The sequence below is a fragment of the Oncorhynchus masou genome, chromosome 1 (genome assembly GCF_036934945.1).
Source record: "Oncorhynchus masou masou isolate Uvic2021 chromosome 1, UVic_Omas_1.1, whole genome shotgun sequence".
NCBI classification, from domain to species: Eukaryota; Metazoa; Chordata; class Actinopteri; order Salmoniformes; family Salmonidae; genus Oncorhynchus; species Oncorhynchus masou.
Genome location: NC_088212.1, coordinates 72956211 through 72973816, shown reverse-complemented (window position 1 = coordinate 72973816; position 17606 = coordinate 72956211). Strand labels below are relative to the sequence as shown.

The 17606-nt window shown below is 42.9% G+C and overlaps 2 protein-coding genes across 6 annotated transcripts in view; both read left to right on the top strand.

The window, feature by feature from the left end:
• LOC135550202 (U5 small nuclear ribonucleoprotein TSSC4-like) overlaps window positions 1-4768 on the top strand; it is a 10194-nt gene extending 5426 nt beyond the window's left edge. Inside the window, exons 1-4 of one of the 5 annotated variants that reach the window (XM_064980831.1) lie at window positions 1476-1527; window positions 2726-2850; window positions 3203-3276; window positions 3383-4768. In XM_064980831.1, coding sequence (XP_064836903.1) covers window positions 3452-4375 — 924 coding nt within the window. In that variant the 5' untranslated portion in view covers window positions 1476-1527; window positions 2726-2850; window positions 3203-3276; window positions 3383-3451 and the 3' untranslated portion in view covers window positions 4376-4768. Of the gene's footprint in view, window positions 1-1475; window positions 1528-1553; window positions 1654-2725; window positions 2898-3202; window positions 3277-3382 lie in introns of those variants that run through there. The other 4 variants (XM_064980806.1, XM_064980798.1, XM_064980814.1 and 1 more) reach the window with 4 other exon arrangements.
• Window positions 4769-5111: 343 nt separating this feature from the next.
• Window positions 5112-17049, top strand: LOC135550194 (anoctamin-9-like). The gene is made up of 24 exons (XM_064980788.1): window positions 5112-5440; window positions 7501-7572; window positions 7720-7842; window positions 8055-8197; window positions 8292-8341; window positions 8443-8501; window positions 8671-8750; window positions 9880-10014; window positions 10162-10255; window positions 10355-10415; window positions 10516-10598; window positions 10845-10949; window positions 11080-11244; window positions 11322-11358; window positions 11508-11619; window positions 12027-12084; window positions 12213-12310; window positions 12573-12772; window positions 12984-13136; window positions 13239-13383; window positions 14404-14526; window positions 14790-14883; window positions 15263-15375; window positions 15538-17049. Exons 1-24 carry the CDS (start codon window positions 5417-5419, stop codon window positions 15569-15571), a joined length of 2361 nt encoding a protein of 786 aa, XP_064836860.1. The 5' UTR covers window positions 5112-5416; the 3' UTR covers window positions 15572-17049.
• The last annotated feature ends 557 nt before the right edge of the window (window positions 17050-17606 follow it).

The following is a 17606-nucleotide window of genomic DNA, read 5'->3' as shown; positions in this document are numbered from 1 at the left end:
CCTCTGTAGTGCCTTGCGGTCGGAGGCCGAGCAGTTGCCATACCAGGCAGCGATGCAACCAGTCAGGAAGTTCTCAATGGTGCAGCTGTAGAACCTTTTGAGGATCTGAAGACCAATGCCAAATCTTTTCAGTCTCCTTGGGGGGAATAGGTTTGTCGTGCCCTCTTCACGACTGTCTTGGTGTGCTTGGACTATGTTAGTTTGTTGGTGATTTGGACACCAAGGAAATTGAAGCTCACAACCTGCTCTACTACAGACCTGTCGACAAGAATGGGGGCGTGCTCTGTCCTCTTTTTCCTGTAGTCCACAATCATCTCCTTTGTCTTGATCACGTTGAGGGAGAGGTTGTTGTCCTGGTACCACATGGCCAGGTCTCTGACCTCCTCCCTATAGGCTGTCTCGTCGTTGTCAGTGATCAGGCCTACCACTGTTGTGTCATCGGCAAACTTAATGATGGTGTTGGAGTTGTGCCTGGCCGTGCAGTCATGAGTGAACAGGTAGTACAGGAGGGGACTGAGCATACACCCCTGATGGGCCCCTGTGTTGAGGATCAGCGTGGCGGATGTATTGTTACCTACCCTTATCATCTGGGTGCGGCCCATCAGAAAGTCCAGGATCCAGTTGCAGAGGGAGGTGTTAAGTCCAAGGATCCTTAGCTTATTGATGAACTTTGAGGGCAGTATGGTGTTGAACGCTGAGCTGTAGTCAATGAATAGCATTCTCATATAGGTGTTCCTTTTAGGCAGGAAACCTTAGTGTGGTGGTCTGCTTAAAACATGCTGGTATTACAGACTCGGACAGGGAGAGGTTGAAAATGTCAGTGAAGACACTTGCCAGTTGGTCAGTGCATGCTCGCAGTACACGTTCTGCTAACCTGTCTGGCCCTGCGGGCTTGTGAATGTTGACCTGTTTAAAGGTCTTACTCACATCGGCTGCGGAGAGTGTGATCACACAGTCTTCCGGAACAGCTGGTGCTCTCATGCATGTTTCAGTGTTATTTGCCTCGAAGCAAACATAGAAGTAGTTTAGCTCCTCTGGTAGACTCGTGTCACTGGGAAGTTCTCGGCTGTGCTTCCCTTTGTTGTCTGCAATGGTTTGCAAGCCATGCCACATCTGATGAGCGCCTGAGCCGATGTCGTACGATTCAATCTTAGTCCTGTATGACGCTTTGCCTGTTTGATGGTTCTTCGGAGGGCATATCGGGATTGTGGGTTAGAGTACCGCTCCTTTAAAGCGGCAGCTCTAGCCTTTAGCTCAGTGCGAATTTATACCCCAGTCTTGGTGGCGGTAATGCAACAGAAATTGGATGCCAACCACCGTTAAATCTCAGCGAATAACATGTATGTTTAGAAACTCTGATTTAGGCCTGCACTGGCATTACATTTACAATCCATTAGACTACTGTAGGTGGCGGTAAGGTATGACGATTGGGTTATTTGCCCACTAAAGGCAGGAGCGGGGGAAAACTACCCTACCCAGCATACATTGCAGCATACAAACCGAAGTTACAGCGCCAGCGTGAAGAAGGTAAAGCGGGAGATGCAGCTAGCGAGCAACACAAATCAGCTTTGCATGCTTTATGTAGTAGCTAGGTAGTTTACTGAACACATTCCAACGTATCAATGAAGTATTGTAAGATATAGAATGCTTGTGGTATGTTCCACCCTCCCTTTATTCAAAGTCAGTTACAGCTAAAGTTAGCTAGCCAACGAGGCTTCTAGTTGACGTTAGCTAATAGATATCCAATGTCGATTTCCATAATTGGTTTACTTCGTGGTGAATTACTCAACCCTCCATGTTGTTATGCTGTCTTCCCGTCAAATACCATGACAAACAAAAGTTAGCTATGAGACGTGAGATACGCACGAACTAGCTACTAATGTTAGGGGGCGTAGTCGCTGTGTTAGCTCTTGTCCATCGCACAATGACGAGATGCCCCTGCTTTTGTCTTTTTCCATGTCCTTTCATCGTAACTCATCAAAGTAAACATATTTGTAGTTTGCGGGATTACTTTTCTCTGTATGTACAGGGTGTACTTTCTCCAAAAAGACGTTTAGGAGTACTTTCATTATCGTCAAAATATCCTGATCCGCGCGCATGCGTGGGATCTGCACTACAAGCTGCTTGCACAAGCGTGGACCAGAGCTTCTCTGGCAGTATCATTGAGCTAGATGTAGGACTCAGGCCCGTTTTAGGATGGGCAGAGCCACTGAGGACTTTAAACATGTTTAAGTAGTCAGTCAACACGGTGGGACATCCTATAGGTTAAGGAAGGATCACATAATTCCATCCAGGTTGATGAAGGGAGCAGACATTTTAATTATACTCATGAGCAAACATCCCATAACTGCAGGTGGTAGTAAATCGCCAACCTTAGCTTTATACCTGTTCAAACAACACTTCAGGTGGTAGTATGCACCCTTTCAGTTTGTTTACAAATGCCATAGAAGAAGTAGAAGGAAAAAATGGACTACTTCAGAATTGAGATGGCTTCAGTTGCTTTGCCCATGCTCTAGCAGACATCATAATGGAACAGATACAATGTTGTGTCCTCTAACTACAATATCTCTATTGGTGGTATACAAGGCAACTCATTGTCTTTGCGTGATGGACCAGAGCTACTGTGTTCTAAGTATATGAGTCTGGTTGTATGTATGCAATGTAATCACAATTTACATGTATGCAGTGAGTGGGTAAGATCATTTTTTTTTTTTTTTTTTTACAGATTGTCGCTACACCATTTTAGTCTGGTATTGGTCACACCATGTCAAAAGGTCGAGCTGTCATCAATCCCCACACATTTGTTGTCTTATCTGAGCTGAGCAGCATCCCAACCAGCTCCCGCAACCTGTGAGTCTGCAACTCCAGTAAGATACGTCCTCACACTAAAGCAAACGGTAAAATTACGTAGTATGTCAAACATTAAATGATTTGAAAGCCCTCGGTACAGATGCATCCACTTACAGTACTTAATGTTAACACGACGCTGCAGAGGACTTATAGGCCTACTCATCTGCAGTTGACTCACCACACCTGATGTCACACTTGACATCTTGTGTTGATGTTGTGCAATTGCTCTGAAATGATAGTTTCATTGTTTTTACCTGGCAATGTACTTATTATTTACACTATAGGCCTAAGCTTTAAATGACTAGATCCGTATGGCTGTTTTTAATGTATATCTTTCTGTGTGTCTGTTAAGGGTGGAAGGACTGCCGTCACCCTTGAACCTCACGGATACAGAAAGTGGCGGTGTTGCAGCTCTACCAGGATAAGGTCAGTCATTTCTTGACAAAGTGAAAATATTATAATGCATGCTATATTACCATACATATTATATGTTTCAATTACCACTCAAAACAACCCTCTCATACTCTTCCAGGCTCTTGACCCCTTGACTGTTTGAAAGTTGTTTTTTTCCTGTGGTATCAGACCCAGGCCCTTGAGAGCAATGTGTGAGCAAGAGGACCACGGTGGCCGTAACAAGCTGTCCAACAGTGATGCAATCAAGCTGACAGATAACCTCTCTCAGAGTGACTCCGACCCTGAAGAGCGTAATGAGTCCATAGACCCAGAGGTGGAAGACTTGTCCTCATCTGATGATGAAGAGCACCAGAGCTCTTGCCCTGGTCCCGGTCCCAAGAAACCTGCATTCAGTCTGACAGGTGGCAGCTCAAGCTTCTCCAACCGCAGCCGAAGCATCTTTGATTGCCTGGAGAGTGCCGCTAAGCTGTCCTCGTCCCATCTGGGCCAGGACAATGTCATTGATGGGGTCTTTGCACGTCCCCCTCCACCCCCACTGCTGCCGAGTGGAAAGAAGTATGGGGAGAAGGTGGGGGAATTAGTCAGCAAGCCTCCTCAGAAGAGAGGAGTGCCAGATTACCTGGTGAATCCTGAGCGCTGGACGCGCTACGACCTGGAGGATGTGCCAGAGACCAGTGACAGCAAAAATAGCATGGTGGCTCAGCAGTACATACAAAGCCTGCAGCAGAAGGAGAACACAATGGAAGATGATCCTGAAGAGCCTTTTACACCTACTTTCAACCAAGGCCAGAGTAGTAGCTCAGAGCATAAGATCGTGTTTTCCAGACCTAGCCGGCCACAGAAAGATGAATCTGCAGAAGTTAACAAGCCTGATCGAACTAAGGCAGGGATGGGTCTCTGTCACTTAGATGATGAAGAAGATGAGGGTATAGGCCAAGCAATCGCCCCCCAATGCCCAAAGGAGAGTGAGCGGAAGAGGAAGTGGACACCGGTGGGGGACGCAGAGGGCGTGCTGATTGATAGGAAGGATCAGCCGCCTATTGGCTTCGTCATTAGTAGGAACGTCAAAAGGAAGAACTTCCGCAAGGTGTCAGAGAAAGAGGAGGACTGAGAGTACACATGCATGACCTCAATCAATTGAAGTCCTCTGGAAATAATGGAGGACCCTAAATATGGACAGTATTTTAGTGCTTCCCTGTAGAACCTCAACCAGTGGAGTTTTTTTCTGAATCAAGGGAATAGTTTCGGCCTCTTGACTTTATCAGCATCAATGTAAAATGTGTATTTTGAATATTAACTTCAGATATGAAAAGCACTTGTCAGTAATGCTAATGTATATGGCTGTTTTGAAGTCCAAAGAATATTGAATTTAGCTGTCAAGTATACTGGTGGAAGTGTAATGTAAACAATTGTATTTGTAGTAGACCCTTGTAAGTGGCATTATTTTTCCTATTGCTATAACTATTATTGATTATTGGCGCAGTAAAGTCTTCCCACAACTAAATCGTTTTTGTCACTTATGAATATTTGTTCCTGTATTTTCCATGGGTGATGTGAAGACAATAGTGTTTAATTTGTGATTAATCTAGAAGTTGTAAGTCGCTCTGGATAAGAGCGTCTGCCAAATGACTTAAATGTAAATGTAAGTTATCCGACGTTATCATTATATTACACTATTTGAAGAATGTGTTTGAGTTAATATACATTGCTACATTCATATCAACGTCAACGTTGTTGGTTTCACAGATAAGCAAAGCACAATCATTTGCATGCACTTTCAAAGGTAGAGAGATACAAAGAGACTCCGTTTTGGTCACGAACTGTAAACCTTTTAAACGACTGCGACTGTCCTACTATGACCAGATGGCCGCATTGCTATTCCAAGAGAAGCGCTCAATATCAGCGCCTCACCTTTTGAGAAGCAGTGACGCTACCAACCTGAAAGCAATTGACTCAGAAACGCGGAAGTCAAGTCAATTTATCTTTAGCTCAGTACAGTAGTTTTTAATATTGTACTTTTAGTATAATTAGAGCTCCATGTCTGAAGTAAGGGTAAACGTTTCGTGAGTAATGAAGGAAACGGCGCTCCAACGACAGAATATGTGAATGGTGATCAATTTTCGCTGATTTTGGATTACGAGCGTATTGCAACATGTACTTCAAGAATCCAGAGCAGGTGAGGAAATTATTTATTAACAACTCACCTGCAAACCACTTAGGAAACATGCTTTCATGTAGCCTACAGTATTTTGAATGATTATAAAATCAGTTGGACTGAATAATGTATTTTAAAAATGTTATACTCACTCATGGATTATGGCAATGAAGCGGTTTTTTAGAGGTGACGTCATAGCAGGTTCAAATCTATTGCCATCTTGCTATAGCCTGTGCATAAATCAATACGTTTGTGTGTGAGTATGCTGAGTTGTGTTATGTTACTGTAACAAAAGTGGTATACAGTGCCTTATCTATGGACTAGATGTGGGTCAAACGTCACATACACCCTCACTTTACAGGTGTTTTATTTGGACTGAGAACACATTGACTGTGGCTCATTGTAGCTGAGGTTTCCTGAAACTTTTCTGCCTCGTAGTATGACCATGTACAGTGCCGTCAAAGTATTCAGACCCCTTGACCTTTTTCCACATTATGTTACGGCATCGAGTCTTTTGGGTATGACGCTACAAGCTTGGCACACCTGTATTTGGGTAGTTTCTCCCATTCTTCTCTGTAGATCCTCTCAAGCTCCTACAGGTTGGATGGGGTGAGTTGCTGCACAGCTATTTTCAGGTCTCTCCAGAGATGTTAGATCGGGTTCAAGTCCGGGCTCTGGCAGGGCCACTCAAGGACATAGAAACTTGTCCCAAACCACTCCTGTGTTGTCTTGACTGTGTGCATAGGGTCGTTGTCATGTTGGAAGGTGAACCTTCGCCCCAGTCTAAGGTCCTGAGTGCTCTGGAGACAGTTTCCATCAAGGATCTCACAGTACTTTGCTCCGTTCATCTTTGCCTCAATCCTGACTAGTCTCCCAGTCCCTGCCGCTGAAAAACACCCCCACAGCATGATGCTGCCACCACCATGCTTCACCGTAGAGATGGTGCCAGATTTCCTCCAGACGTGACACTTGGCATTCAGGCCAAAGAGACCAGAGAATCTGTTTTCTCATGGTGTGAGAGCCTTTAGGTGCCTTTTGGCAAACTCCCAAGCGGGCTGTAGTGCCTGTTACTGAGGAGTGGTTAACAAAAATCCCAGACCAACTTAAAATATTTCACTGATTTAAAGGTCACTTATCTGGCCTTTGGGTTTCAAGCATAACTTCACTCAAAGTTGGCTGAACAGTCTCCCACCATGATCCTCATCTAAAGCATGCAGATCTTTGAGAAATGGTCAGGTCTCAGCTTTTTACCCTGAAGAGTGTCTATGATTTATGTGATGCTGAGGCCTGATGTATGACACCTCTCCTCTGGCAACCCATGCCATATCCACTACACAATGCCCTACATCAGAGCTAGCCTCCTTTCAACATTTGCCTGGTCTTCTTGGCTGTGCTCCTAGTGAAACAGGTTATTTCATTAAAGTTTATGCAACTGCACTACACAGGGTAATAGTGGCACACCTCCAAAATATGATCAGTCAAGATTGGTTCATGTCTCTCGAGACATAGCAGAGCATAGAACTCAGTGTGGCCTTTGAACAAAATATAAATGTTATATTCTGAGGTTTAAATAATCCCATATTTTGTACAGCAAAAGCCTACAAGCCCTCCCAGCACATCAGTGTGAGGAGCAGTCTATTGAACATTTTCACTGATGGGTGTGTTGGGGCCTGTAATCTCGAAAATCCTGTGGGAGTCTGGAAGAATGAAAGTGAAAGACTGACAGGCTTTAGAGAGAAACCTGCATAACAACAGAGATGGCAAGAGGGATAGCCCAGTTGCCTTTATTTGTTTTACCCTTCTGCTTAGAGATGTGTGTTATTGACATCTCATGGACCAACTGTAAAAAGGAATTTGCCTAGTGTCCCTTTTTTCGACACAGGATAGTGAAGCCACAATGACAAGTTGGCTGTAGTGAATGAAGGCACATCATTGACCATTATGTTAGCTGAGAGGTTCCTTGTGGTCCATGCTGACTGGCACATGCCTGGCAGACCACTGCAGTGAGGTGGGGAGATGCGCCAGCCTTTGTATCACAAGATAGATGTCACATTGTTCCTCTTTGTTACCCTGTGTTTTAGGATGGTAATGAACTGCAGGAGAGAAACATGGATGGCTTTGACAATACCATTGAGGCATTACTCCCAACTCTGGTAAGCGACAACACAACACACACCATCTATTAATTTCACCGCATTCATAACTTAGAGACATACATAGTCATACAGGTGATAATTATTCAACCTGTTTGTATGACACAGTCCCTAGAATACAGAAAAGCTTGTGTGTGTTTCCCACAGCACCAGCAGAGAACATATGATTATGTTCTAGTTGCTGACAAAGTTGAGGACCAAGATCACCCAAAGTTTCGGAAGCAGGTGGCTTTTATTGACCACCTGAGGAAGAAAAACATGAAAGTGACAGTGAGTTTGTTACTTGATTGAATCACGTTTAAATCATATATGGAGCGTTGTTGAGGCAAGGTTCCTTTTATTGGGATGTATACAATATTTTATTGGGATGTGTACAACTGTAGAGCATGTGTGGAAGTTATACTGTATGGCCAATCCTCCCAAAATGATCAAATTTCACCTGGTTCAATGCTCATCTTGTACTTTGCCTGTTTTTGTGTCAGAAAATCGTTCATGATGACAAGGTGTTTTATGGTGTCCGGGCCCCAAAGGAGATCTTTGACAAGTACAGGTACCTACTAAAGGTGTCTGATGCTTGCAACTGGAGCGGAGACCGGAAATGTGTAATCATCCCTCACTCAACCAGGTGAGATGCATTGAACTCTCACTCTTGCCATTCCATATGCAAAACACATTAACTTCCAACATGTTCTCTTACCTTTTTCTTGTTTTTTTTTCAGGATCAGAGTAGTGCACTACATCCTACACCACACCCATATCAACACAGGGGGTATGTGAAGTGCTCCCTCCATTGATCTCTTTAGCAACATATTTGTCCCTGACTTCAATTGTTCGTCACTCCTAACCCTCTTTTTCATTTCAACACAACAGAGAACCTCGAAGAGCTCCAGAAGAAGGGTGTCTTTGAGGCCACGTTCTGCCTGCATGAGGTTAAAAAAACTTCTCCTTAATAATAATTCATATACCTGTATACCTGATTACTTGTTCAATTGTTAGGGGCATTGTAGCTGTTTATGCCTTCTATGATCGTAAGTAGCCCATATGAAATTCATTGATGTGAAATGCATCTACAGTATGAGCCGCTTTCTGTTTTTATAGAGGAACAAGCAAAAGGTGTTGAAACAAAAGTGGGCACGATGGTCTGCTCTCTGTACGACCCAGCCTGTCGATGATGTCAGGTAAGACCTTCTATATATCCTGCTGTGTTTCTGTGTCTTTTGGTTTCACAGTGGCCTTTCCTCAATTGGATTTGCTCAACTCCTGCATCCTCTCACCTCCGTCCTCTCTGGCCTCCTTTTGGAAAAAGGTCATAGGTAATCAAGGAGAGGCGTCGAGAAGGGGGAATGTGAACAAAATTGTGCTTGTATGGAATAAGACTCCTTGTGCAATAGCACATGGACGTAAATGACGTTTGCAGGGTGGAATCCCCAAGTAAATGTATACAGTGATGTAACAAATGTAGCTAGCTAGTTGTGCAAGACATGTTGTAGATAAAATGATCAATAGAATATTGTTTTTAAATGTTTGCATGCTTTTCTCCTTCAAGAAAACAATAGCTGATTTCAAAGTGGGTGTGGAAGATTAAAACTCTTCTGCGAAGGAATCATGCAGGATTCACTTCTGCTTCCATGCCAAAAGGAGGCTATCGAGGAAGGGAGGACCATCTTTCGTTTCTTACAAAACATTGTCACTCTCCTTGACCATTTATCGGTTTCAGGGTCAATGAGGTAGGAGGACTGGGGAGAGAGGGTGGAGAACAGACTTTTGCCCAAATAAGAAAAGGTCTATCTCTCACTTTCAAAGCAATTAACTCTGTTTCCAGGAAGTATGTCAGCTTGTGGTTATATCCACACAGAACTGTGGGTTTGCCGATGCAGCTAAATGTGATGTGCTTACCTAAAGCAGGATTTCCCAAACTCTGTCCTGGGGCCGCCCCTGGGTGCATGTTTTGGTTTTTCCCCTAGCACCACACAGCTGATTCAAATAACCAACTCATCATCAAGCTTAGTTTGAACCAACTATGAACAGCCCTTAGCTGTGGTATATAGGCCATATACCACACTCCCTTGTGCCTTATTGCTTAAATATATAGCATGCAAATAGTAATACAACATGTCATTTACCTCAGTGGTGTGAAAGGGAAATTATCAAGATGACACTAAACTAAACTGTGAAACTAAACTACATGTTAATTAAATATTCTTTTAATCCCCTTGGAAACCTAGTAAGGGGTGTTAACTGAAAAGGAATGTCATTTTCCTGGTTTGAATTTGAACATGCAAACTGAAATGTATCTATGTCTGTCAGGAGTTACTTTGGAGAGAAGGTGGCTCTGTATTACCTGTGGTTGGGCTGGTACACCATCCTGCTGGTCCCTGCAGCCATTCTGGGTGTGATTGTGTTCCTGTATGCACTGGCTTTCTTCAACACCAGTCCCCTCATGTGAGTTGACAGACCCACTGAGCCAAACTCTTTATTAAGCTGATTGGTGCTGACATTTTAGTAGGAAGAAAAAATAGGTTACATGGAGTTGCTCCTCTTTAAAACTCATGTGTTTCTGAAGGTGCATTGTGTGTCTTCATATCACAGAAAAGAGGTCTGTGAGTCTGACACCGTAATGTGCCCGAGGTGTGACAAGTGGTGTCAAGTATGGCAGCTGCGTGACACCTGTACCTATGCCAAGGTAACTCATGTCATTCTACCATACTGCATTGCAAATGTTACTATTTAAAAAAAAAATTGTCAATAAAATTTGTATGTTCAAAATGTGTCTTGTGTGCAGGTGAGTCATCTGTTTGACAATGAGGGGACGGTGGCCTTTGCTATGTTCATGGCAGTCTGGGGTAAGTTTCTCACACAGGATAAAACTGATTCTTTCCATCCAATACATTTTTAATTCAGATAAATCTTGACTGTCATGACTTGTCCTTTTTATTTTTCCAGCTACCATTTTTCTCGAGCTGTGGAAGAGACACAAAGCAACATTTGTGTCCAAATGGAAAGTCTTTGACTGGTGTGAGGAAGAGGTATGGCTTCACTTAGGCCAAAGTCACCATTATATGTCTGGATTTACTGTATACTATAGGATGGTTTTAGCATGGTTTCGGTTGTCTGTTACTCATTGATATTACCCAATCATATACTCTTTCAAATAACACAAATAATGTCCCGTTGATTACTGTCATCTTATGGTAGGGACCCATTATGTGATTGATATGACCTCAGACTCATGCTGTTGTATAATCCTGAATATTGTTCCATTTGGCCTGCAGGAGGAGCTCATCCTGGGAGTAGTGAATGATCCAGACTTCCATCCCAAAGAGTTTCGCCATTCTTATCTGCGCAGCACTCTAGTTCTGGTGCTGGTCACTCTCATGGTCAGTCCCAGTCAGTCACTCAGTGCCATATTGCATCCCAGACGTAGCAGTTTTCATCCTGGGCTATACCAGTGTTTAGCTCCGGTTCAGTCAAAGTTGTCCTCTCACTGTGTGTGTGTTCTTTTACCAGTTGGTTCTGATCATCGGGCTAACCCAGGCTCTGGTGGTGTTCCGTGTGGTTGCTGCCGTGCAGCTGTCAGAGGGAACATGGGAGTTTGTAAGGGACCATGCCAACACTGTAGCAGTAATGTTGGGTGCTGTACTACACTACTTCACCATGCAAGTTATGACCAGAGTAAGTTTAACCAGTAACCCCTCTAAGTCATGCAGACCTGCACAATCCCTAACTCCTCTCCACTCTTACCCGGAAAGGTCAACAAGGCGGTGGCCTTCAAGCTGTGTGAGATAGGTGAGTCTGAAGAGGCACATATGTTTGCATTGAACAATTTCATTTACAATCAAACATGTACATGTTCATCTCTGTAATTCCATCAGATGGAATTGTACTTACCTAAGTGAGTCAATGAATTAAGTTAATGTTTCTGCTCTTGCCTGCAGAGAAGACACAGTCATTTGCGGCCACTGAGAGGAGCTTCACTGTTAAGATGTTTACCTTCCAGTTCTTCACCCTCTTCTCCTCACTCATATATGTGGCATTTTTCCTGGGCAGGTACTGAGTGCAACGTGTGTGTGTCGTGTTAATATTTGATCGGTCTGACAGTACATGGGGCTCCCGAGTGGTGCAGTGGTCTAAGGCACTACAGAACCTGGTTCGATTCCAGGCTGTATCACAACTGGCCATGATTGGGAGTCCCATAGGGCGGTGGCCAGCATCGTCCGGGGGAGGCCGTCATTGTAAATAATAATTTGTTCTTAACTGACTTGCCTAGTTAAAACCAAGGGAAAAACTGTTAGTAAGGTACTGCTTTGTGTCAGCTGTCATGGGCAGCCAAGCTGTATGGAGAAGGTGCTTTCTGTATCTGTGATCCTTGAAATGTTTGAATCCCAAACCATAAAGGTGTAAGTATTTGAAATGTTTACATTTAATGAATCTAAACACACTGTTCTTGTGCATAGGATAAATGGTCGCCCAGGCAGCTATGTTCGTATTTCTGGTAAATGGAGATTGGAGGAGGTGGGTAGCTCATCACTATTTAAAAAAAGTATTACTTAACATGGGATTATGACATGGTTGAACGGTTTGGATTGTCTTTAGACTGTTACTAGACTGTTGCCATATCTGCCTTTTCCTGTCCTTGCCAGTGTCATCCCAGTGGCTGCCTCACTGACCTCTTCATTCAAATGGCCGTCATCATGTTGCTCAAACAGACACTGAATAACATCTTTGAGTTTACTGTGCCGTAAGTACAGTATATCGCTATGGTTATCTAACTGCTTAACATAGATACATTCTGATAAAATGAATAGGTTGAATAAGCCCTTTGATGTGTTGAATAAGCTTTTGGTAATGCAAATAAACGTTTGACTGTCAGTCAGATGATAAAACCCCATGTAAAAATGAATTGTAGTTAATGATTTGAATGAATTCTAACTAACCGAATTAGACATCCAAAGTGGAGCATCATACTTCCTCACTTTAGGTTGTCCTATGTTGTTGTGCAGCTGGTTCAAGAGTTACTTCAGAAGGACTACAACGAAGAGGCTGGAGAGGAAGTGTGGCCACTGCTACAAAAATGCATGTCGCGAAGAGGAGAAGATGGGCCATGACCCATGTGATATCTGCAAGCTGCGCGATTGGCTCCGCAACTACGATCTGAATGACGTCAACTCTTTCAGTCTCTTCAATGAGTTTCTGGAAATGGGTACGTCACTACCTTCCATGGATGTCTCATTGTCTCTCCAAGTCCAACGTGTTTATTTATTTCACCAAAATGATTATCTATCTATCTCTTATACTGTGATTCATGGTCTCTTTTATGTTCAATGATTCTGCCCAGTTGTTTTTATTGACTTCCCAATCCCGTCTTGAATGTTAAATCTCTGTTGTGTTATTACACTCTTCTCCTCATGCAGTTGTTCAGTTCAGTTTCACCACCATCTTTGTGGCGGCCTTCCCTCTGGCCCCTCTACTGGCCCTTATCAACAATATCTTTGAGATCCGTCTGGATGCCATCAAGATGGTCAGCTTGGAACGCAGATTAGTCCCCAAGAAAACCAATGACATTGGTGAGTTAAAACAGTATATGTAAAAGCTTGTGCGTCTCTGGTAAACTCCTTGCCATGTTTTTGTTGGGGCTTGTGTGCTCATACCTTAATATGATTCCTCAGGTATATGGACCAAAGTTCTGGAAGCTATTGGTGTGCTGGCTGTCATTGCCAATGGGCTAGTCATTGGGGTGTCCTCAGACTTCATCCCTCGGCTGGTCTATCGCTACCACTACGGACCCTGTGCCAACGGAGAAGCTGATGTACAGTAAGTTCTACTGTAGCACCTTGTGCAGTGACTGGTGCATGGGTTGCACATACAGTAGTGTAGACCTTTCACAGAGCATTGTCTGGACTCTTAAAGCAATGAATGCCATAGTAATAATGTAGATAATGTCATCTGATAGACTACATTTGAGCCTCCCGAGTGGCGCAGCGGTCTAAGGCACTGCATTACAGTGATTGCGGGGCCACTACAGACCCTGGTTCGATCCCGGGCTGTGTTGCAGCCAGCCACGACCGGGAGACCCATGATTTGGCGCACAATTGGACCAGCGTCGTCCGGGTTACGGAAGGGTTTGGCCGGCCAGGATGTCCTTGTCCCATTGGGCTCTAGCGACTTCTGTGGCGGGCCATGCGCATGGACGATGACACGGTTGCCAGTTGTTCCTCTGACACATTTGTGCGGCTGGCTTCCAGGTTATGCGAGCAGTGTGTCAAGAAGCAGAGCGGCTTGGCAGGGTCGTGTTTCAGAGGATGCATGGCTCCTGACCTTCGCCTCTCCTGAGTTCATACGGGAGTTGCAGGGATGGAACAAGACTGTAACTACCAATTTGGATATCACAAAAATTGGGGAGATAAATTAAATAATGCATTCTTTATTGAAACTGTTCCAAAGGCTTTGTAAGGCAGAGTTCAACAGATCCCTAGTTTAGTCTTTATTGTTCTAAGTAACCATGCTGCCATGCTGTGGACAAATGGGTATATTTGCACATGAAACAAAGCACTGTGGGTAAACACTGGTGGCAGATGTCAAGGACATCCTAAAGTTGTAATAATACTGACTCGCCATGTTACCATGCGACTGTTTCCAAATTCCCAGACAATTTGATATGGAATTATGATTTTGTATAAGCAAACTAAGTTGTATGCTTTTAAATGTATGTTTTGTGCTGGGCATTATTTTGGGGGTTCTCTTAACGGTTAGCTGCATAAAACCTCATGAGTTGGAGAAGGGTACTGCAGGTTTGTTTTGATATGACCATAATCCCTTTCCCCCTCCTTATAGCTGTATGAAGGGCTACATCAACGACACCCTATCCACTGCTCATATAACAGACCTGAGCGTGCGGAATGATTTTTTCCCCAGTCAACTGATCACAGAGAGCGGCTTCAATGTTACACAATGCAGGTGGGCATCTGTAAGGCACAACTAGGTCACTACGGAAGCTACTATTTACCAAAGCCTGTCTCACCCTTACTGCCCATCTCTTGATTTCACTGTTTGTATTAACTGAGTGTTTGAATAATCAGAAACCAAAGCAACCACTTCTCCTCAGACATGCATACATGTAGCTAGAGTCTATGCAGTCACAAACAGAAAGAAACCCAGTCCAGTGATAACAGTAATTGTTGAGAAAGATTGTTGATAGTGAAACTGGTGTGTGTTCCCAGCTATAAAGACTACAGAAATGATGTTGACTACAGCCTCACCTCCCAGTTCTGGCTCATCATGGCTGTACGCTTTGCCTTCGTCATCCTATTTGAGGTATGTCTTTCTTTGCATCCATGAATATGTGTATTTGTGTCAAACTACTTAGATTATTTTCAGTATAGTTTTGGCACATCAGGAATCACTGAATTCCATATTGATTTGAATTAAGCTCTGCACCCATGATCCAATCATCAAATCAGACGTTATTTAAAGGGCATTTAAAATTGTGACACTTTACAATAAAACTAAAGATGTAAAAGCATACACAAAGGATGTCTAAAACAATAAAATCACTTGTTAAAGGTCAAGCTAAATAGGTGAGTTTAGGGTTTTGTCAAAACCTTATCCTTGCAACTCCAAATGGCCATTGAGCAATGCCAAATATCATGGTTATGATTGAACAAGCCTGTCTGCCTTTCACCTCTATCTGTAGCATGTAGTGGTCATCTTTAAATTCATTGCTGCCTGGTTTGTGCCTGACTCCCCCATGCTGGTGAAGAACGACAGACTGAAGGACAAATTCAGTAGACTCAAAGAGGAACTGCAGTGAGTTAAAACATATGGTTATAGACTACCACAATATTCCTTGTATGAACATGTATTATAAAGTGTTACCTTTGGTGCTGCCGTACTTCATCTGCATGGAACGTATTATCCCCATAGTGATTTCCATGATCTGATTAAAAGGAATGTTGTCTGTGTTGACAGGGATATGAAGTGCAGCCAGTCCACAGATGTGTGATGACTGCAATGGAGGGACATCCTGAGACATGACCAGCATGACACATGACTTTGAAGATTTGAAAAAAGACACATTAAAAATGATGCTCTCTGCACTGTCCTGAGGTCAGCATCTTACAGCATAGCTTGCACCTGGTTATGAGAGGTAGGACAGCCTCCTCTCCCAACACCTCTGAGTTTTCGTTTCCCCCCACATGGTCAACACTGTTTATACCGATGTGATTAATGGCTACCCGTGGCACATGCAAACGTATCTTAATAGCTGATCGGGGTGACAAGTTTCTACGAGGATTAGACTGCTCCAAACTCTATTTCACATATAAGCAAGGGTACCCCACTATAAATGAACCAATATACTGACAGACTAACCTCAGATACCAGACGCCAAACCACAACTGGGGTTCATAAGAAGAGGTCCATATAACATTGTATTTTCTTGATTGACTGATGACCCAGCAGTAGCCTTAGCCGAGTCCCCAACAACCAGATGTTCCGGTTTTCAGGGGATATGGAAAGAGAGCCTGTGACGCGACTTCTGCATTAGGACGTTAACAAGGCGACACTCCATCTTAACTCCTCCTCCACATTTACCGGATTGGTTGAACAGTGCAGTATGTAGGGAATCTAGTTTCAAGCATTAATTTTTTCCAATCAAAAGGGGACCATCGCAGTCTTCCAGAAGTTTGGTTGGTGTGTAAAACGTGTGAAATCAGATAAATTAAAAGGTGTGATGGGTCCGTACACAAAAATGTTGCATAAAGCTGACTTAATTAAAATAAAAACATATTTTCACTGCAGGGATAGCATACCAACTTTTCAACCTTCTTCAGTGTGTAGATTTATTTTATGCCTGCTCCATTAGGTTGACCTAGCAGGGATGTCTATACAGTAACAGAGTTGGGGTTAATTTTGTTTCACAAACTGTACATGACATACAAATGGAAAACCTGAGTTGAAATGTATTGAATACCGTAATCTGGCCAATCACGTTTTACAAAGAACTGCGGTAGTTTTATTTTGGTTAAGGGTGTGACATCCGGTTTTGCAAATACTGTACTGATGTTTACATGCTTTTAGTAACCTATGTTCTCTCAACACATAGAATCACAAAGTGTGAATAATGTAATTTCTTTGTTATATAATTATGCCATCTCTTGACTTTCCTTTTAATCCACTGCATTATTTTTTTATTTGAAATTTAAATTCAAACATAGCGTTGCTTTATGTTCTGTATGAGTTTTTGTGAAGTACAATTCAGAAATGATTTGAGCCAAAAATGTATATTGTATTGTTGTTGGAATGGTGTACATTTTGAGTTGCTGTATTATGATTTTTTACTGTATATTGTACATACAGTATGTGACAGGGTTTTGCTCATCAGTCTCAGTCACCTGAGTGAAAGTGCACTATAATTTTGTTCATTTGCTTCTCACTTTTGATGGACCGACAGGACAAAGATTAAAGCCTCAGCTGAATGTGTACTTGAGGATTTTTTGGGGGGTAAGCTAAGTAGACACAATTAACTACCATTTGGTGGACCACACCCTGTGTAATTCCCTAACAAGTTGAGCCTGATCAACACCCAAAAAACAATTTTCACATTATGTCAGGTAAATAAAACAGAAGAGATAGTTATAGAGAAAGTGGTCCATTAGAAGGTTTCTATGAACATAGTGTCTGTATACCACAAGAGGGCAGAGTGGTCTTCTCTTCTACAGCCCAAGGTTATAATAGCACTAAACTACCTAACCTACCTTGTGAAAACAGATTTGGCAAAGTGAAGGTAAATGAAAGGGCTCATCTACATGGCCTGCTAAAAGCAGTTCCTAACTACATGTCATCTTATTGTAGATAAAACTATTCTATACATGTCCCCTGGCCTGTCATTTCATTGAGAGTTCCTATTAGTTTTAAACCAAAACATATTCTCGGTGTTCCAATAGTGGGTTCACTTCATATCTGGAATGCATTCAGTGAGGTTGCAGAAATACTAAGGTCACACTGAGCATATAAAATAGACTTTTGTTCTTACTTTA